The sequence below is a fragment of the Phyllostomus discolor genome, chromosome 3 (assembly GCF_004126475.2).
Source record: "Phyllostomus discolor isolate MPI-MPIP mPhyDis1 chromosome 3, mPhyDis1.pri.v3, whole genome shotgun sequence".
In the NCBI taxonomy this organism is placed as follows: domain Eukaryota; kingdom Metazoa; phylum Chordata; class Mammalia; order Chiroptera; family Phyllostomidae; genus Phyllostomus; species Phyllostomus discolor.
This window is the reverse complement of record NC_040905.2, coordinates 87,237,330-87,258,591: the sequence shown is the minus strand read 5'-3', so window position 1 is coordinate 87,258,591 and position 21,262 is coordinate 87,237,330. Positions and strand designations below refer to the sequence as shown.

The following is a 21,262-nucleotide window of genomic DNA, read 5'->3' as shown; positions in this document are numbered from 1 at the left end:
CATTCATATTTTTTCATAGTTCCATATTCCTTCCCTTTCAAAGCACCTAAGCTCATTGAACATATAACCTATTTAAAGGATCATTTCCTAAGGTCTGACTTGCCTAAACAATTTTGAATTTGCAGAGGGTACAACTGCCAGTTTCGTACATAATCGTGTTCTTCATAACCTAGCTCAGTCCGGACCCAGAGGAGGACAGTAAACATGGAGTGAATGAATACAGGAAGGGGCTGAAATAGATTGGACTGCACATGCTCAAAAAGTTGGACAGCACACCTGACGCTTGTTATTAAATAGTCTCCAAACACACCGGGTCACATTTCTGTACCCTACCCCCCACTTCTTTTTTTTTTTTTAACAATTAGGCCTTTGTGTTGGTGTCACTCTTTTCACGCATAACGGCCCAGGCGCCGCCACCCTTCAGCGGGCCGGTGTGCTCAGATCTGAAGGTCGTGGACACGGGTCTGAGCGGCGGCGGAGCGGACGGAAACCCGGGGCTCGGGGCTGGCGCCCGGCCTTCTAGGGCGGAAGTGCGGAGCGCAGGGCGGAAGCGGCGACGACGTGGTCGGCGGGAGGTTCAGGTGGGTGTCAGTGACCCCCAGCACCGGCCAGCGAGCGCTCGCGGACCTTGCGCAGAGCCTGCGGGCAGGCGAGAGAAGGGCACAAAGGAGCCCCTGGCTGCGCCGCACACGGGCAGTTTGGATTGTCGTGAGAGGGACTTTAATTAAACCGGGAGCCATAAATCCGTGAACCACCCAGAGCGGGTGTAGGGGATTATAAATGTGTGTGTGTGTGTGTGTGTGTGTGTGTGTGTGTGTGTGTTTGCGCGCGATGGCGCTCTGGGACGTGAACAGAATAACGGGCGGAAAAAGGCACCTTTTAAAGAGAAAGCAGAAAACATTTTAACTTCATACTGTTTACAGTGATTCACAGATGCTCCGTCATTGATTCAATTAACTTCTATGAGGTGACAGTATAATCTAAATTGGCCGCCCGCTGAGATGGTTCTTTTTTTAAACAAATATTTTTGAGCAGCCATGTTGACCTTTAATTGGGGTTCAAAAGGTTGAAAGATGCAATAGGGAACAGCGTGAGCCCAGTGCTCTCTGGACTTCCTCTCTGATTTATTGGGCAAAAGCAGCCCTCTGGGTGCTGAAAAATGAGAGGATAAATCAGAGACTGTACAGTTCTCAACAAATACTTAACCTTGTCAGTTACCCCAGACAAATATCAGCTCATGCAATTTTTTAGTAAGTCCAGAGGTAGAAGAGTCCCATCCACATTATTACTAACATGAATAGGCAAGTGCCCATTTCTAAGGCTGTCTTTAATAAGGAGATTTTGGCCTCGGTGATCTTTATTCTTGTTTTTTAATAGAAAGCCCTATATATTACTCTATATTTTAGAGCACTTTTTTAAAAATCCACAGCATGGCCAGGCTTGATCCCAAGATTTTCAGCTCCTCCAGGACGGGGAGAGTGTCTAGGATCTGTTAGATCCCAATTCTTTCTAGCACATCTACTAACACAAGCAGGGCTCCTGTAACTACACAGCCACTGGGGTCATGTCTCAGTGTACAGAACACTGGGCAAGTTGAGGTGGTTATTAGAGGCCACATTCTTCTCATTTAGTAACTACCTGAGAAATAGCTGATGAAAATGCATATGAAACTCTCTACCAATATTTGGAGCTGTATACATTGAAATTGAAAACACTTGGGAAAAAAGGTATACCCTGGAAATAGTGAATTTATAGTAATATTGGAGTAATCATGCTCTGGGTGAAATGTTGTAGCCTAGTGACCTGGGTCCTGCTCTGCTCAGGAATTGCCTGAAATCAGAAAGGTCCTGCCATGAGAATTAAGATGGGCTGGGCTGATAATTTAGGCAGGCAGACTCCCTAGGTTTTCTTTCTTCATGCTGGCTGTGGCCAGTAGTAGCCTCCTGCCAAGGAAAGATCAATATTTTTTGTCTCCTTCACCAGAGGAAAATGTGGTTCTGTGGTTTTATTTAGGTGGATTGATGGCAGAATAGAAATGAGGATTTTCCAGCTTGGGAATTTATTTGACTGTATTTCTATTTTATTCCAGATGCCTGGCTCTATCACACTCTTTTAAGTACCCAGAGCTATGTGGAGCTATGCCTTCAAAATAAGTTATTTTTACTATTAAAGTTTTTGTGCATACTCTAGCTGGCTTATGCCTTCAGTTATTCTAATGCTAGGGCTCCAGGTTTCACATGTTAACAAGACCTTGAGATGATCTGGTATAAGTAGTAAGGTTTTTTTAATGTTCCTTATTTTAAATCTAATCTTGCCATTGCTTTATTCAAGGAGTGTACATCAGAGGAAGCCAAGAGCCAGCTGGAATAGTTCCTGCATGCAGTTTTAATCTTGTTTGCAATTATTTTGAAGGGGAGAAACCATCTGGATCCAGAGATGTGTAGCTGCACAGGTAGCAGGGTCTAGGCAAGCTTCCTTCATCCTTCCCCCACTTACAACACAGTATGTTCAAGGGACAAAATCATTTGAGGAAGAATATGCAAAATGAAAGGTTTTGGCTAAGTTTCACAGAGGTATTATTCCATATCTCTAACTCCCCATCCCAGTTATAGCTGCAGGGAACTGGAGGCATAAAAACATTAGTTTCTTTCTTATTTCAGTGTTTATCCAAAATAAGGTTTCCAGAGATAAGAGGCAAAACTTTCAAAATACCTTCTATTTTAAGATAGTACCCGTCTCCAAGGATTTCAAAGCATTTTACCAGTAATATCTAGTAACAGCCATTTTTGCTGCTATAGGCTTCATCACTGTGGTATTGTATTATTTGTTTGTAAATCTTCCTGTCCAAGGTGTGTGTTCCTTAAGAGCAGGGAAAATATCTTAATCACTTACATTTCTAGTAAGTGGCACAGTGTCTGTCACATTGCACTCAGTATGTGCTACAGAAATGAAAAGACAGCATCCCTATAAGGATTGTGAAAACATCATTGGGAATGCAGCAAGGTAGAGAAAAGAATATAAAACAATTACTTTTCAAGGGGTTACTAGACACAGTCATAAATGCTGCAGTTATTAATGCTTTAATAAACAACCCAGAATGGGGAAAGGCATACTTGAGAATCCATAGATATGATCACCAAACTGTCTTCCAGGAAGATCTGGTCAGTTGCAGGACCTTAGTTGTTTTGAATGGACTATGCAAGCTGAAGGGCTTCACCAGCCCTGTCTCCACCCTCCCTCCAGCCTGCCATGCTCAACTCCTCACCCAAACACATGTTGAGCAAATACAGGGTCTGGCAGAAGTAACACCTGCTGGAGTGTGGTTGGTAGGGTACATGAATGTCTTGCACGAGATGGACAGCATTTGGAACATTTCACCTAAAGTGTCATATGGTGTCCTTGAGTGTGGTATTGTTATGTTACAGAATTACATGCTTATGATTTGTAATGAAAAGGGGGTTTTAATTGTGCTGGACCTGTGTTTGAACTAATATCTTGGTTTGGTCCTGTCTTAAGGATGGAGAGCCTATGCACGGTCACTATTTTAAGACTAGGTTGTCCAAATAATATTGGAGGAAAGCCACAATCATCTTTTCTACTTTGTTAACATTCCAAAGGAGTTCTGAGTCAACAGTTTTTTGTGTGGTAATTGGGCGGGCATGTGGTATTTGCTGCTTCCTTCTGTTGCAAATGGAATTGCAGCAGAAACCAGAATGTTTCTACTGGAAATAAATGAACTTCCTTTCATCATTCCTGTACTTTTCATATTAGTCATGAAATAATGGGGAAATGGCTGCTAGTTTAATCCGGAGGAAGACCATGAGATTATTTGATTTTTAACACTTTATATCTTTATGGAATGAAGGAATTTTCAAAGAGAAAGAATACTGTTACTTAACAGAAAAGTCAGTAAATTAAGACAACTTAGGACATAAGACTGAAAAAAAAAAGATCTAAATTCATCTTTGTTCTCTAGGTTCAAAAATGAAGTTAATCCAAATCTTTTTTTTATTTCGAGATCAGAACCTCTTTCCTCTGCCATCTAAAGCTGAGATTTTCCTCATTCTCTCCATCCTTAAAGTAGGCTTAAACAAATGTGGTATCTGTTATTTGGTATACCCTGAGGATTAATGTAAAGTTTTCTGAGATTTTTTTTTTTAAAGAAAGGGGGTTGAACTTGGAGACCTCTCTTAACTCTGAAAATTCTGTGTTGATCTCATTATGTATAAAATAGGCCATTCATTGTTCAGGGAGAAAATATAGAGAAATGAACAAATGCAGAATGGAAGCCTTTGGTTAAGCATTAGTTTCTTTATCCATAAAGCAAAGGGATTTCCAAAGTCACTTCCTTGTTCCGAAATATTTTATCAGTGTTAGCTGTTAAGTAACAGAATTGGATTCAGAAGGTTGTAAAACATAACTGAGGGTTGGTAGGGCCTGACCTCAATAGTGGATGGTTCCCAACATTCAGATCGAGCACAGTACTGCACGGGCCTAGGTACTGTTGGTATCACAAGTCCAAGGAAATGTTAGAGGTAGTAATTCAAATGTTCCAGTCATTGGCCACAAAATGGCTAAAAAGGAATGGGACATCTTTCAGGTCATGTGTGGTCATGAAGATAACTTTGCCTCTTAGACAAATGAATTGGAAAAGGAGTGTTAGTGATAAATGCAAGACATTGCTTGCATGAACAGACTTTGAACTGAGAACTGTTGTTTTTGGAAATGGGATTATGTGCTTTTTAAGTACTGGGGAAACTGGCATTACTAGCTGGGTACAAATAACACTAAGATGTTTTAAGAAAATTGCCTTCTTTCTGGGTCAGTATTAAATATCAGGTATCTTCAAAGGGAATGGGTCGTTTTAGTTAAGAAGGATAATGAGGGAAGGAGTCTGCATAATTCCTTATGCACTTTGTTCTCATCCCTCGAACTAGAATGATTTTGCCCTCATCTTAATGCTATCTTTATGGAATGAAGAAATTTTCAAATTGGTTTTTAAACTCTATTAAGCCCTCATGTATGATATAACCCATCCACATTATTCAGGTTTTCTTGGCTTTCAGGAACAGCTTTGCAGCCATTATGTCATAATTGTACTGAACATTGTTGCATACCCTGAATTCAGAATATGCCTCTCTGGCTCCAGGCCAGACGCCTGAGTCAGTGTCTGTGGGGCTGAGGATAAGGGGAAGGGCGTAATATATGCAAAATCTGCATGTTAGCAGAAATTAGTCCAGAATCTCCTTAGATCCTTGGGTGCTAGAGAGAGTGTATAGTAACTGTACATCACTGTTCTTAATTAGTATCTTTATTTATTTTTCTCAGTTGAGTGTTTTTCTGGAAGCCCTTCCCTGATATTATAATGTGCCCCAACCCCACTACTGAGTAGACTCCTCTGAAGCAATGATCTGGAAAGTGGGATTACTGAGGCCCAAAGAGTCTAAAACAGACTCTTGCTTACACTAAAGGTTTCTTTCCCCTTCCACTGCATATACGTCAGCTTGCTCTAGGCCTAGGCAAACACAGCACTGCTTCTGGATGGGGAGGAGATGGACAAGATGATGAGGGTCTGTCACTAAAAGTCATTTTTTAAATAATATAACTAACGAAGGGTTGATGCCAACACCTGACATTAGGAAAAGTTACTTCAGTGCCTAATTCAAAGGGAATTGTGATAAATAAAACATCTAAAAAGCATGTTTAAATGTGTCTAATAGTAAGAAATACTATTCTTACATAATACATTATTCTTCCTTTCCAAAGAAAGAGCTCAAATAGTTTCAAGGTGAGTGCCTGGCCACTCTAATGTCACCTCCCCCATCTCCCTACTGCACCCTTTCTAATGCCAAGGCTTCCCAGTTATGACTGTGAAGCTAGAATTGGGAGTTTGTGATGAGCAAGCACCTTTACACTTCTGCCTGGGTCTGCACATGAATTTTGGACCTCGTGAAAAGGCCTAGCATCTTAAGACTTCTTCAGATTCTTGTGAAGTTGTGAGCTATTGCTATGGCATTTTCTCTGCTGGTGACTTCCCCTTCTCTGATCAGGAAAACACTTGATACTGAAAGCCACTGGGCACGGTTTCTCCAGGTCTCTGTTAAATGAGAGAAGAGGACAAGGCAAAGCCACTTGCATTTTACAGTCAAGATAAAACAGGTTTAAAGAGATGAGGAATTGCCCAGCCTCTCTGAACTACCTAGTGGCAGTTGCCTGTGTTTTGGGGTTTATTTTTACAAAATCCTCTCCAAAAAATGCACCCTTAGAATTTCAGACATGATGAATTCCAACTGAAATTCTATATGAAGAGTAACTTTAAAACTCTGAAGAAAACTATACCATTTGTGCATTAATCCCCTGACTGGTGATTTAGTGGGAGTTGTATTTATTTAACTTTAACATCTCTACCCTATTCTGCTCTATAATTTATACAAAGATTTTTACACTTATTATCTCTTCTTAAGACACTCAATCAACTTTTGCTTTTACTCTTCTCTCCCAGCCCACAGCCTCCATTATCAGAAATACCTAATTTTAGTTAAGATGTTAAATTAAACAAGACCCAAACAAGAATTTCATTTTATGGGTAGGCATCAGTCAGAAGATTTCATTTGTTTGCAGCAACATCAGACATATCTGATTTGTGGCAGATTCTTTACTTACCCCTGTTCTAGTCCAAGCCCTAACTGCCCTTTTTGACAATGGGCCACTCCCTCATTTTGAAAACACTTTTGGCCCTTGGTTTCTGTGATGACACTTTCCTGGTTTTCATCCTACCTCACTAACCTTTATTCTGCCTCCGTCATTGGCTCCTCTCCATCCAACTTCTAGATGTTGGATTTCCTCAGAGATCTGTTCTGGACTCCTTTCTTTTCCTATATTATTTCAGTGGTCTCATCTAGCTCCCTACTTGTAAATACGAATCCTGGGCTGATGGAATCTCAAATTTTTATCTTCAGCTCTGGCTTCTCTCCTGACTACCAAACCTGCATATGCCACTCTACTTGTCCCTGAGCTCAGCCCCATACATCTCTCAGTCTCTTCCCGCCTCAGTTTCCTCATTTTAGCAAATGGCACTGCCACCTACGAGAGACTCGAGGCCAAAACCAGGATTGTCCTTGTCATCATCTTGAGTTCCTCATATCCAATTCATTGTCAAGTCCTGTTGGCCCTATTTTTGCCCTAGTCCATATCTTTCTCACTCAGGCTGCTGCACTAGCTCCCTAACTGAGTCCCTGCTTCCACTCTTTTAATTTACTGATTTTTGAGAGAGAGGAAAGGAGAGAGACAGAGAGAGAGAGAGACAGAGAGACATCACTTTATTCTTCCACTTACTGATGCATTCATTGGTTGATTCTTGTGTGTGCCCTGACCAGAGTTGAGCCCATCACGACATAACTAAATAATGCTCTAACCAACTAAGCTGCCTGACCACTCTTGTTCCCCAACAATTATTCTTCACACAGCAAGTAAAGTGACCTTTTATAAAGGCATCTGAGATCATGTCACTTCCCTCCTCTAAATCTAATTGTACTTACAACCTCGATTCCCTAACGGAGTCCACAGAGGCCTTAGGTGATACAGCCACACAGACTGGTTTTGAGCCCTGTCTCCTGCCACTCTTCCCCTTATTTACTGTGCTTCAGCCATTTTGTGCTTTTGATTTTTTCTAATAATTCAAGGTTTTCCTCACCTTAGAGCCTTTGTACTTTCTGTACCCTCTCCCTAAATGTTCCCCCTTTGGATGTTCATTTTTTAGCCTCAGCAAAAACAACACCTGCTCAAAGTACCTTATTAAAGGACATCACCCTGTTTTACTTCTTCCCCTCTCTACTTATCACTATCTGATACTGTCTGACATTAAAGAGACTCTTAAAAAAAAAAGATTTGTATTTATTTTTAGAGAGAGGAAGCAAAGGAGAAAGAAAAGGAGAGAAATAGCAATGTGTGGTTGCCTCTCATGTGTTCCCCCACTGGGGACCTGTCCCGCAACCCAAGTATGTGCCCTGACTAGGAATCGAACCAGCGACCCTTTGGTTCACAGGCCAGCACTCAGTCCACTGAGCCACAACAGCCAGGGCTAAAGAGACTCTTTAGTGCCATTAGAATATGGACCCCATGAGTACAGGTACCTGGCTTGCTTGTTCACCACTGAACCCAGCATCTAGAGTATTATCTAATACATGGGAAACATCAGATAACTTGAATAAATGAATGACTCTCCTCATCCCACACCTAAATTGTCATAATTGACCTCTAACTGTTTCCCACCCATCCTTTTTTCTCTGCCATCCCTCCTGCCTGCAGCTGCCAGATCAATCTTCTGAAAGGGATTTTATCACATCACTGCCTTGTTCAAACCCTTCAGTGGCTCCCATCTAATGGCCACAGCATTTCTACTCAGTGTCTTTGTGTCTAACGCCAACTTTAGATGCCTCCCCTTTCTTTAGATATCCAAATCCTGTGTGATTTGGGATCCTCCTCTTGTGGAAGCACCTGCAGTCTCAGCCCACAATAGTCTTCTGTTCCTTTCTCTTTCATAACCTTTAAGGTTGTCCATTGGATGTCCCTGTTGCAATCTCTCCTTTTTTTACATTGTTTCAGTTAAGACTTGAACTCCCTTCTCCTGAATCCAATGAAGTACATCTCTCCATTATTCTTGTTGCTTGTATCTAGCATATGGAGTTGATTTCTCCACATGAATGTTTTATTTAGAGGGAAAGAAATGGGCTAAATGCCAAGCAGGATGAAGGAAAAAATGGCTTAATTTACCGGGGATTTGAAGGGTGTGGAATATGGAGGAAGAGTGAATGTACTAAGTAGTAGGTATGTAAGTGCTATATACCAAAAGTTAAACTATAATCTTACCAGATAGGCAAGGCCCACACTTCAAACAGTTAAAGAACTTTTTCACAGAGCCGTGTGTTGACTATAAATTAACATAGCACCCAATGAGTACAAATGAGAAGAGAGACATCCAGATAAGTAGAAATCCACAGTCATGGTAATAGTTCGAAGGGAAATACAAAGGGGTTTTGTCTCTAGGCACTTCTGTGACCAGTCATTTCTGGGACACATTCTCTGCTGGTTTCTCTGGCCCGCTGTGTGGTGAACCTGCTGGCACTGAAATCTGAAAGTAGAAACTACAGGGAGTGTTGTGGACGTGTGTTGTAAAGGGCTGTTTCCTGCTCCCCCAGGGCTGAGTGATCATGTTGCAATGTCAAATCATTATATTGTACAGCTGAAACTAATATAAAGTTATATATCGAGTATACCTCAATTAAAAAAAGAATGAAGCAGAGCATGAGGCCGTGTGCCAGGGACCCATAGGTGGGCGGTCAGCTCAGGGTCTTTGTTGCAACGTCTTGTCTGAGCTGGCTCCACCTCCTAGCCAGTGCCCGTGGCCAGGTACCAGACTCCTGGGGCTGAGGTGTGGGAAAGTACCTGAGATCCCACCCATGCCAGTAAGTGAGGGCCCCCCTCCAGGCTAAGCCTTCCACCCTCTACTCCTGGCTTCCGTTCTGTAGCTTCATTCCAGTCCTGCTTAGCCCCTTGATGTTGATATCCTAAAGCATCTGCTCAATCTTCAGCTTTGGCTGTATGCCTAAATGCTGCTTCTCCTTGTCAGTCTTGGCTCCACACTTGCCAAGATCCACGTTAAGCTCCCTCTTGTTTGAGAAAAGGGATGTTTGGACAGAACTGACTGACCAAAAAGATGTAAGAGCACTGGTGAGGATTCATTTGTCCCTGTTTCCTGGATTAGGTAGAGGCCAGTGACCCAGATGAGTCCCTAAGAGCGACCTCACCCCATTACATAAACTTTCAGTAATCTAAAATAATGGGTTTTGTTCCTGATAGGTGTGTGTGGATACATGCGTGTGTGTCTTTCTATTCATTTGGGTAAAAATAGGAATATTACACTTAGATGGTAATGAATGTGAAATGAGCACTTAACTCACATGGCACAAATGGCTAAATGGAAGCCCTGAGCCTCTCTTTATGGAACACAGATTCAGTGAGAACTACGGTAATAGTGTTTGGTTAATGTCAGCTCAGCATTAAATTTACATTATACTCTTGTGAAGAAGCTCCAACATTACCTGTTAATAACCAAGGTGGTACTTGGCCCTATATGGACTTTCTGATTTTGTACATGAACTAACACTGCAGTTTACTGATGAAGGATTATGTGAGCTTGGAGATTTGGTGTGCCAAAGGATTCTTTGTACAAATAAAAATTCTGGTCAGTGAAGGTCAGTTTCTCTACTCAAGTGAGAACAATGATATTTCCCTTCTAATCAGACACACGCAGTGTTTCAAGAATCCAAGACCTCCACATAGGTGGTGTGCACCCATAGTCTGGGCAGCATCCCATACAAGAAAAGAAGAATCCTTACTACAGGCTCAAATGACCCTGGCTCTTTTCTGTACTATAATCAGTTGCTTTAATGGTATGCCTTCAGTGCTTCCCAGAGAAAATGCCACAAAGTTATGTTATCTTCATCTTGCTTCAAGGAGTGCTGAATTGGTCCAATCAGTCCTCCCCCTATGTTGTACTTGATTCTGCTGTAAAGACCACTGAAGTCAGCCTCAGTTTTGTCGAAAAGCCAGCATTCCCTTTCTCTCTCAGGGCGATGTGCCTCTGAGGGGCAGTGGACTTGAAACAGCAGGAGTTCCCATCTTTATTGTTCGGCTGTGCAATTTGTTTTAGGCACATTCTAAATCCAGTCATAAGCCTTTTGCTTTTTTTTTTTTTTTTTTTTGGTCTGTGACAAAGGTGACCCAATTGTGCTGCTTTGATATTATGAACACAGCTCTTTTTGCTCATATCACAGAGGCATATAATAAAATACAAAGGATAAAATTGTGCCTCCGTGTAGTGAGGACACATATTTCATGACTAAATTCAATGACATAATCAAAAGGTGTTGTCCTCTCTTAGTCATGAGCTAACAGGCAGACACTGCCTTTCAGAATATTTTTATAATGCTGAGATACTGTTAAAAAATAATAGAACTAATGAAAATGTCACATTGATAGAGTAGCCCATATTAAGATTTTACTTAAAGAAGACATGATTAGGTGAATGTGACACTGACAGCAATGGTGTAAGGGTTTACAGAGTTATAAAATATTCTAACAAGAGTACCGGATTTTTAGGACTATAAGATGCACCGGACCATAAGATGCACCTCGGTTTTAGAGGAGGAAAATAGGAAAAAAAAATTTTGAAGCAAAAAATGTGATAAAATATTTAATAACTTGTGACCCCACTCCACCGCCACCCCCTGCCCCCACAGTGAGCTAGGTAAGTTACATTCAGACTATAAGATGCACCCCCCTTTTCCTCCCAAATTTGGGGGGAAAGTGTGCCCTATAGTCCGAAAAATACAGTATTATAGAATTCCAATTGGAGTGTGTTGTTTTTTCATTTTACTTTGTATTTCTAGAAATAAGTGGACTCCAGTGTTCACAAGTTTAGCCTTAATGTCTTACTTTTGTCTAGGTGAGGTATATGGAGTTTTTTATTTATATCAGACTCTAATATAATTTTATCATATAAAGATATAAGTTAATTGAATAATGTGGTAAAATGCATGTGCCTTGGGGCATTTGGAAAATATGCAGATAGTAAAATTACATAATGCTAATGCATTTCTCAGTAAACAAATATGCGATGTTTAAGTGATTAAATACCTGTGAAAAAGTGGAAGTGGAAATGAACAGTGGGAAAAAAAGAACTGGTTTTAAATAGAATGGTTGTAACATCACTGAAGACTTTACTTAGCTCTCTGGGTTGGTTGAACAAATATTCCAGCAAATCTGGAATGAATAGCAACTGTTTACGATGACAGGCTTTATTTGTCTTGGGCACAACCAAGACCACATGCTGTGTTTTGTCATGTTGGAAATACTGAAGCAGATTTCCATTGTGAATGTGAATTTTTTTTTTAAGTCTTAACACCTCAGTCTCAACTCAGCTAGGTAAAAGTAATAAATTTTCCTTTCCTTACCAGGCAGATATCAATAAATCTTAAATCCTTCCACCAAAAACATAGCTGCAGTTCAGTGTCCCGGGTATGTATAGTCTCTCATTACTGTCATAGATAGCCAATCCTTCTCCTTCCAAGGGCTATCTTTCTGCCTTTACTATAACAAAACTAATTTTTAATTTCCTTTCTTCTCCATGTAAAACAGCTTCCTTAACTTTATACCCTGTAAGGGTATGCTGCTCTTGGCATAGGGCCTTCCCAAAACCAATGATGCAGAAATCTCTACCTAGTATAAACATGGCTAACATTCTACTTCTCCCCCTCATTTATATTCTGTGTAGACAACGCCATGATTAGCACCTGTTGTCTCCAACCACATTCACCTTTTGGAGTTGCTGATTCTACTGAATTTATGGAAAATATGTATATCCGGGCTTCACACTTAGATGAGAGTGGCACAGGATATTGTGAAGTTATTTAGATCTACTTTCCACCTTGGAATAATGCTGGGTAGCAGATCCTTGCAAAATTCTCATTACATTCCTTTTTTTATACATTATCGTGATCATTTAGTTAGCAGGAAGATTGAGTGAGAAGTAGAAGACTAAGGGTTTAAGAATAAAGGAAAGACTATTGTTTTCATAGATTAGAATCAAATCTATTTGTCCTATGTATGGTCTTTATTCTAGTTTGATATGGATTGATGTTTTTCTCTAAAGTCATATAATTCTGAATGAAATGAGTGTAAGACTAATTTTACACTGAGAAGCCTGGTCACCAGTAGAGATTAGCATGTAATTAATAGTCGTGCTATGGAGCAGAGCCAGGGGAAATTCTAGGTGGTGGTGAAGGGATTGGAACCAGCTGCGGCACCCTCACCCACAATTCCGTGGACACCTGAGGAGCACTAACCTTTAGTTGTGGTATGAGAGCAGCCCACGTTGTGACTACTGTGCACACTGAATATCTGGTCAGGGTTAGAGGAGAGTGTTCAGAGGGGGAGAAAGGTTCTCTTCAATATTTTTAATATTCAGACAAATAATGTAAACCCCTCCTATGTGCCAGGTTAATTGTAGATGCTTAGAGATACTAGGTGAACAAGTACTTGTTCTTAAGGAACTCACCTTATAGTAAAAGGGACATATAGGTAAAGAAATAATTTTAGATAATAGAGGATAAAAGAAAACTATAGTAAGGCATGAAGGAGAGTGGTGGGCTGACCAATAATAATTGTAAGACAGTCACTGAGCCACCTCTAAAGAGGTGACATGAGCCCAGGCCAAATGAGGAGAAGCTACTTAAGGGCTTTTCATACAGAGGAACAGCAAGTGCAGAGATCCTGGTGAAAAAATAATCTTTGGTCATTCAAGGAACAGAAAGAGAATCTTTGTGGCTACAACTTGCAAGAAAAGGTGAGGGAGGGAGGGAGGTAATAGATGAAGTTGGAGAGATAAAGTGAAGTTATGAAAATTCCAGGAATGAATTCATCTTGGGAATATTGGTAAGTAATAAAAAATAGTGTGTATGTGTTTTAAAAGTGGGATTATATTTGTAATTTTAAGGAAAAAGCTGGAGGCTCAGTGGAAACCTAGGAATAAGTAGGGCATCTTATGTCGAACAAAGTAGCAGGATGAGGGAGCTTCAAATCCTAGTGTTTGACATGCTGCTCTTATAAAACTGCTTTTATTGGAATGTCTCCAGTAAGAAACACTAGCACGTTTGTGTATGTTCTCAAAAATTATGTCAATCTCCTTTTAAAATGCTTCTTAAAGAGTTGAGTAATTTTTGTTTCTCATTCTCCCCTATAGTCTATAGTTCCTCTAGGAACGACTCTGTGTTTCCCCGCCTCCTGCAGCAGAAAGGCAGGGATCTCATGAATGATAGCCTTAACCTTCATCTGGTTAAGGGGACTGGGGCTGCTTACTTATCATTACCTTTACTGTGATAGTGGGTGGGTGTTGGTGAATGCTTGGTAATAAGATCTTGTAGAATAAAAACCATCTCAGGAAATGTCCACCTGTTAGAGGATCATCAGAATGCTGGCAAAATCTGCAGGTGAAACTTAATTTTGTATTCAAATGAACAAACCCATACAGTTTGCTTACAGAAACCAAATGATTAGGTGCACAGCTAATCTATAAACATGGATTTTTTCCCGTCCTGAATTTGGTTTTGTTTGGAATACAGTTAATGTGGAGACTTGGTGGAGACTTGCTAAACATCTGGGCCTCTCTGCTACTCCTGGACTTCAAGAAGCAATTCTGAAGTCTTCACATTCCATCACAGGCTGTGGCTTATTGTTCGTGTTATAAGATCAAAGTCTAGGGCACATAAGTTTACTGGTCTGTTTTTCTTTTGGCAGGAGTAAGATGCTCTGGTTTCAAGGAAATAGTATGCAACTTGCCAAATACTGCTTTCGACCCTTCCTGAGAAATCTCTCTGCCTCTAAAACTGTTCTGCCTGTGCTGACCTTATTCACAAAGGTACAGAGTGAAAAAGTAAAAGTACTGCTTTAAAAACATGAAGTATTAAAATTGTTGGGTGAAGAAAATGAAGAAAAATGTTGAATGGAAAGTAAAGGAATAAACATTCTTCAACCTGCTCCTCAGTTTTTCAGTTTCAGTAACAACAGTAGTAACTCTGTCTCCCACCCAGATGCCTCATTTTCTCACAATTAGAGGGTAAATCAATGTATTTAATAGTCATCTGAGTCATCTACATTCAAAGAAAGATCAGTTTATAATATGATGTTTACAAATGTGGCATTTAGAAATTCAGTCAATTCTTGTTACTTGTGAAAATTATGTTAAATAAAGTCACCATAACCCTGGCTGGTGTGGCTCAGTTGGCTGGAGTGTCATCATCCTAAACCAAATGGTGGTGAGTTCGATTCCCAGTCAGGGCACATACCCAGGCTGCGGGTTCAGTCCCCAGTCAGGGCATGCACCAGTAGGCAACCAATCAATGTTTCTCTCTCACATTGATGTTTCTCTTTGTCTTTCTCTTTCTCTGTCTACCTCTCTCTCCTTCCCTCATCTCTCTAAAGGCAATACAAGAAAAGGGACTTGGGTGAGGAAAAAATAAAATAATAAAATAAAAATGTAAAAAATAAAATGTCACCACAAACACTGAATTAGCGAATACTGAACCCTTGCTCCTAGGGACAAAATAGGGTTAGGTTCATTTGAGCTCCCCTAAGAGCATTTTTGTCAATTGATCAGTACACAACCTTGTTTTATGTGTGTTTCTGTTTCAGGATGCCTTATTTAATATATATTGTTCATTCATTGATGTTGAACTCAGGGCCAAGAGCACTATAACTCTTGCCTAAACAAAGGTTATCTAACACAATATTTTCTCCATAAGGCACATCATAACCTTCTTGTGTTTGGAAACATTAGACAGCCCTTGAGCACTGTCAACAACAAAAAGCACAAAAATATCAAAAACAGCACTATGTAGGTCATGAGGATGCTTGTTTACAAGTATGAGCTAAAACAAGAAGCATCAACTTGTTCAGCCTCAGCTAGGAGTGTGCACTTGAGGTGACTCAAAATTTTCTCTGCTCTGTGCATGTGCATGGCTGTGAATGACTGCAAGAAGTACACCACTATTGATCTTGGGGTTTCAAATAAGTTTCAGTAAATAGGTGAACTCACAAATACAGAATCCACAAATAATGAGTATCAACTGTACTTGTTTTCTTATTCCTGACACTAGGTTTGAGGTATAGAGGTAGTTTAAAGTTTTTAAGAGCTTTTCCCCCTGAAATTTATAATACAAGCATTACTGGTTTTCTTTTGCTAGTTAACATTACTCTGTGTGACTTACAATCAAAAAAGACACAAAGTGCAGGGTAGTAGAATTAACTTTAGTGAATAGCATTGCAATTCAAACAAAAAAAAAGGTTTTGTGTTTAACAGATTTTTTGGATTTCAGACATTTTAACAATTTGAAAATATTTGATGGTTATCTAATAACAAAGCTTAGAAGGTTTTTAAAAATTAATTTCTCATTGAGAAGAGTTACTCTAAACTACTTTTCATATCTGGAAGTATATATTTCACTGTTGGAAACTATGGGACAAAACTATTTCATCATCTGTGTCTATGAGAATTGCATGTGAGAATTAACCACAAAAATAATCCCTTAAGGCAAATGGTGTGCACTCAGCCTAACTATTCTGCACTATTTTTCAACTTGAGCAACACCTAGTGAGCTAAAAACATCTGCAAAAAAAACCACACTAATCTTCCAATCAGCTTAAATTTTGTACTGAACACTTGATCTGTGTCATTAGGCATATAATATCACTCTCACCTTCTGGAGTTCACAATTCAGAGAGAGAAAGAGCAGAGAATTAGGCCTCTTTTCAGTTACAAATAAAAGAAAGTACTTCCCAGAGGAGCTTAAACAAAAAAGGGATTTTATGGGTTGGTCTGGTTTCAGGAATAGCTTCATTGTGAAACTAAGCATATTGCCAATCTCTTCAGCTCCACATCCTCTGGGTTAAATCTGTCCTGACTTCGTCTCTTCTCTCAAGTGACTGCAGTGGCCCCATATCTCACAGCTTGGGTATCTACAGAAACTCCAACAATAGCCTCCCAGCCATCTATTGGCTCTGATCAGGTGATCCCTGAGCCATTCCAACTTAGCCAAAGGGTAGGATGTGCTGATTGCCTCAGGCTAAGTCAGGTGTTCCACCCTTGATTCTTCAGGGATGAAGTCAACCACAAGCTGAGAGCAGTTCCTGTGAGGCAAGATCACTGCATTCTGGCTACAAAAAGGGGAGTGGGTGGCAGACAACCAATGGAGCAAATGCCCACTACAGTTCCAGGCTAGAGTAAATGAGTGCTCTGTTGGTGCCATGGGAAATCCTGGACAAGGGTATTTGAGTGGTCCAGCCCACTGGGTCTTACCCTTTTTCAGTTCATAGAGCATTTTAAAATTTGATGAACTATTCCTCATAAACACACACACACAATAATTTGCACAGACTTCATGGACAGACACCAGGTTTTAAACACAAAACAAACACACAAAAAAACCTGGTCAAAGCTCTACTAAAGTTTTTTACTACAAAAGCAAAATGTTGGTAAATTGGTGCTTCTGCAATTTAGCTTGTTCTTGTTTTAAGAACCTATGTTGACTTTTTGAAACTTTCTCAGAAAATGTCAACATAATTATCTCAGCACATCACAGACTGTCCACAATCTGGTTATTGATAATACTAACAGTAGCAACATGAGCCTAATTCTCTGAACAAGGAAATAGGGCCAGGAGGACCCTTTTGAAGGAAAACTGACTGACTTTTAAATTAAATTAAATTAATTTATTCTTAGAGAGAGGGGAAAGAAGGTGAAAGAGGCAGAGAAACATTGATCAGTGTTTCACATACGCCCCTACTGGGGACTGGGCCCGCAACCCAGGCATGTGCCCTGACCAGAAATTGAACTGGTGACCTTGTGCTTTGTGGGATGATGCCCAACCCACTGAGCTACACCAGTCAGGGCAGAAAACTGACTTTTGATGATGTGGCTCCTTATTTCAAAATAAGCTGTAAGTCTCAGGATGCTGCCCTGTTTGAAGACAAAGTTGTGACTACATAAACTTTTTTATTTTAACCAAAGTTACTGTTGTTTACAGTGAGTTTGGGGGAAAATAAGTAAAATAAAAATGTCTTTCCTAATCCTTGCATCAACAAGATACCACATTTCATAACTGTTTTCAATGGTTAAAAAAACAAAGAAAGAAAAATACAAAAAAAATACGCTGAAGGACAAAAATGTGACTGCTGAAGTGTGTATGGTTTATTGTTGTACATTCACAATCTTGCAGGACCCAAGAAGTTCACAGGTATAGACAAACCCTACTCACTGTGAGGCCTCTGCTGTGTAGTATAGACCCTTTCATGTACTATACTGTACATCTGACACGGTAAACATACTGTAATAATAACAATAATGTCTCACAGAGAAACAAGAGAAAAACCCTGGGTCAGCAGCAAGCTTTTAAAAATGTTTTTAGTTAAACATTAAGAAGGGAAAAAAAGCCTTTTCCCCCAGAGTATTATGTGTGAACATATAACACCCTGACCTCATTCCTCCTTGATTATATGAATAACCGACCCTGAGATCACCTCTTAGAACTGGTTTTAACCTTGAGCTTCAGTGGCTGCGCTGCCACGTATGTATATATTTGGAGTTGTACATTGCACATACCCTTGGACATGTGTATATATGTATATGATATTGTACATGCCATTGGATCCCCACAGTGTGGTCCCCCTCTCAGCTACACCTTGACAAGCTGGCGACCTGCACAAGGCAAGACACAGCTATTTAATCTCTTACCAGACATCACCCCTCTGGTATGATGCTATACAGGTCTTTATAAAAAGTCCTTGCTCTCTCAGCAGCCAATCAACTTACAGTTCACTTTTTTCTGGATGTTTGTTTTCTTTCTAATGGAGGTGTGAAAAAGTTCTAGGTTCAGTTAAAGTTCCTGATGAAGAAACACAATTGAAATTTTTTCAATGATAAAATCTGCATATTTGTATTTCAAACAATGCAGCTAAAACTTGATGTAAATTCCTCCTTTTTTGGCTTAGTGAATATCATTTATTCAGTATGAAATCTTTATATTATATGTTCCACGTGTTAATAATAAGTGTACACTAAATCCTGGTTTTAAAAAAAAGCTGTGAGGTAAGCCGGAGGTAGGGCCATTCTTTTATGTAACAGCCGGTCTTTCCTTTCATGTTAAAAAGCAGGTTTTACATGAGCATCAGTAAAGTCAAGTCTATTCTGAGCTCATGCAACAGAACCTACAGCAGTTCCTGTTCCTAGACTCAGGGCCTGAGAAGCCTTTAAAATCTGCTAACGGTCCGCAGCATTCTCGACAGACTTCACTACGTGGTTAGAGTACAAACAACAGGCAACTAAAACTTGCTTTCTTCTCAGGTGGAGAATTATCTGGGAAACCTATTGTTGACACTTGTAATGAGAAACAGACAAAACATTCAAGAGCTGGTACAACCATCATCTGAAATATTTTTCCCTTTTAAAGATGAGGCTCACTTACCTAACTCCATCCCAGTGGGTTTATTCCTGTGCACTGATTAGGAGAAACGGCTGGCAAAGCTCAGTGCCCCTCATTCCAAACAGACTTTTAGCCATTCTGGTGATGTCCGCGAGGCCAGGAAGGCACTCCTTGGAGTACAGATCAGTGAAAAATAATCTTCCCAGATATCCTTTACATGAAGCCAGGAACATAAAATGTAGGCACCTAACTGTATTGTGTGTGTGTGTGTATGTATATATGTATCTCTATATCTGTAATAAATATCTAATGAAGTTATATGTATTTGTTATGTACATATGTGTACATATATGTTCCGAATGTTGTGTGTGTGTGTATGAGTGTGTAACAAATGTAAATGCCTAAATTTATTATAGATAGATTGATTTATGGAGAAAAATCAAAACAAAACAACTGAAAAATACTGAAAGCCCACTTACCACAAAATACTAAGTCTTTATAAGATTCTATGACAGTGTTTTACTTTGGAAATAAAACAGTATAATTACCCTCATAGACACAGTCCTTTAAAATAGGCGTAATCTGCTTCTTGTGGTTTCTGTCAGCCTGCATGCCATTCTTTGGGTTTAATGGCTTTATTTTTTTTCTTCCTGTAGGATCCCTGTCCCCTTTGTGATGAAGCGAAGGAAGTTCTGGAGCCTTATAAAAACAGGGTAATTAGTACAATGTAGCTTTATGTATACGGAATGGATAGTGTATGTGATATAAGGTATCTGGATCCTATCTTTAGGAAAAGAGATTAAATGATTTTTCATTTAAATTTTCTTTCTAATTTTCCAAGAGAGATTTTAGTGCTAATTTCCATAAAACTCATTACACATAAGTGTTTTACTTCGAGCAGTACTGGTTTCCTTACTGTGACTCTAATATGAGTCAAAGTTAACTAGCAGGTGCAGTATTCGTGCTTTTTAAAAACTTTCATCCCTGTTCCTTTCTCTTATTTTGATATTTTCACGGAAATGTTCTCCTGTAGCAAACCACTTTGAAAGCCAAAACATGTCTTTCCCAATTCTCAGGAAGCTTCCCAGTGGGGACACACTTTATTTCATCTGGAACTAAGAAGTGCCGGATGCTGAATGTAATATGTATAAACAGAAAAGTAGTACAATCAGGAGTTAGGGAATATAATGAAATCAGTCAAGTTGTGGAAATCAGGGACATTAGATCACTTTGGAACTCACATAAACAAACAACAACAACAAAAACCTCTGAGCGTTAGAACCAGTCTGGGAATCAGTTTGTCACTGAAGTTATTACATCTTTCCATGTCTTCTAAAATGTAGAGCTTTAGTCTGCCTCTGTTTCAGTTTGTTTTACAGGAGGTGGACATCACCCTGCCAGAAAACTCCACTTGGTATGAGAGGTATAAATTTGACATCCCTGTCTTTCATTTGAATGGCAAGTTTCTGATGATGCATCGAGTAAACATCTCAAAACTTGAAAAACAGCTCCGGAAGCTTGAGCAGCAAGGTACTGGAGGCTTATGAGAGCCCACGTGAGTTTCCACCCTCGCTGTCCAGCAGGCATCTTCCTGAGGAAATGGCCATGGCCTCGTACTGCTTTTGTCACTGTCACACAGCCCTAACGACGTTCTGAACTTAGTGGTGCTGATAAATGTTGGCATTCCTCTTCTGATTGATGTCAGTACCAGTGTGGGAACTATTTACCTTCTGACATTTTATAAAATAAGAGGAGTATATTGGCAGGGAGGGGATGGTGGAAGGCAGGAGAAACCCATTTGTTTTATTTATTTTTCTCCTTTGTGTTAATATGGAAACATTTCACATTCATTGGACAGTGTCGTTTATAGGAGGCTCTGCATCCCTGCTGCTGCCCTAAGGGCTTCACGTTTTAATGAAAGAATAAACGCTCTTCCTCTCAGTAGATAAAGTGAAATGTGAATTGTTAATAACTGTGCACAGTCAATAAAAGGATATTTTAACAAATATATCTGCATGAAGCCTATTTTCGTGGAATTTAATAATACCTATTTAAAATTAGAGCTCATTTTGGGGGGTAGAAGAAAATAATCTCAGCCAAAGAGGCTTCATCTGAGAAACATGAAAGAAAGCCTTAAACCCCCAAAATGTATACAAGAATCTCAACATGCTTGGCAGTGAATTTATTTGTAACATTTGAGTACTGCCTTTGATAGTTTTTCAGTTATC

General features: G+C 39.8%; 1 protein-coding gene across 3 annotated transcripts; it reads left to right on the top strand.

Moving 5' to 3' along the window:
• Window positions 1–451: 451 nt before the first annotated feature.
• C3H5orf63 (chromosome 3 C5orf63 homolog) lies at window positions 452–21,042 on the top strand. 3 transcript variants are annotated; one of them, XM_028530687.2, is made up of 4 exons: window positions 452–581; window positions 14,356–14,476; window positions 19,691–19,747; window positions 20,402–21,042. In XM_028530687.2, the coding sequence occupies exons 2-4, from the start codon at window positions 14,363–14,365 to the stop codon at window positions 20,579–20,581; spliced, it is 351 nt and encodes a 116-aa protein (XP_028386488.1). In that variant the 5' UTR covers window positions 452–581; window positions 14,356–14,362; the 3' UTR covers window positions 20,582–21,042. The 3 variants fall into 3 exon arrangements, with proteins under 3 accessions (XP_028386488.1, XP_035876601.1, XP_035876600.1); XM_036020707.1 differs by lacking the exon at window positions 452–581 and adding an exon at window positions 11,465–12,078; XM_036020708.1 differs by lacking the exon at window positions 19,691–19,747 and having other exon boundaries at window positions 478–581.
• The last annotated feature ends 220 nt before the right edge of the window (window positions 21,043–21,262 follow it).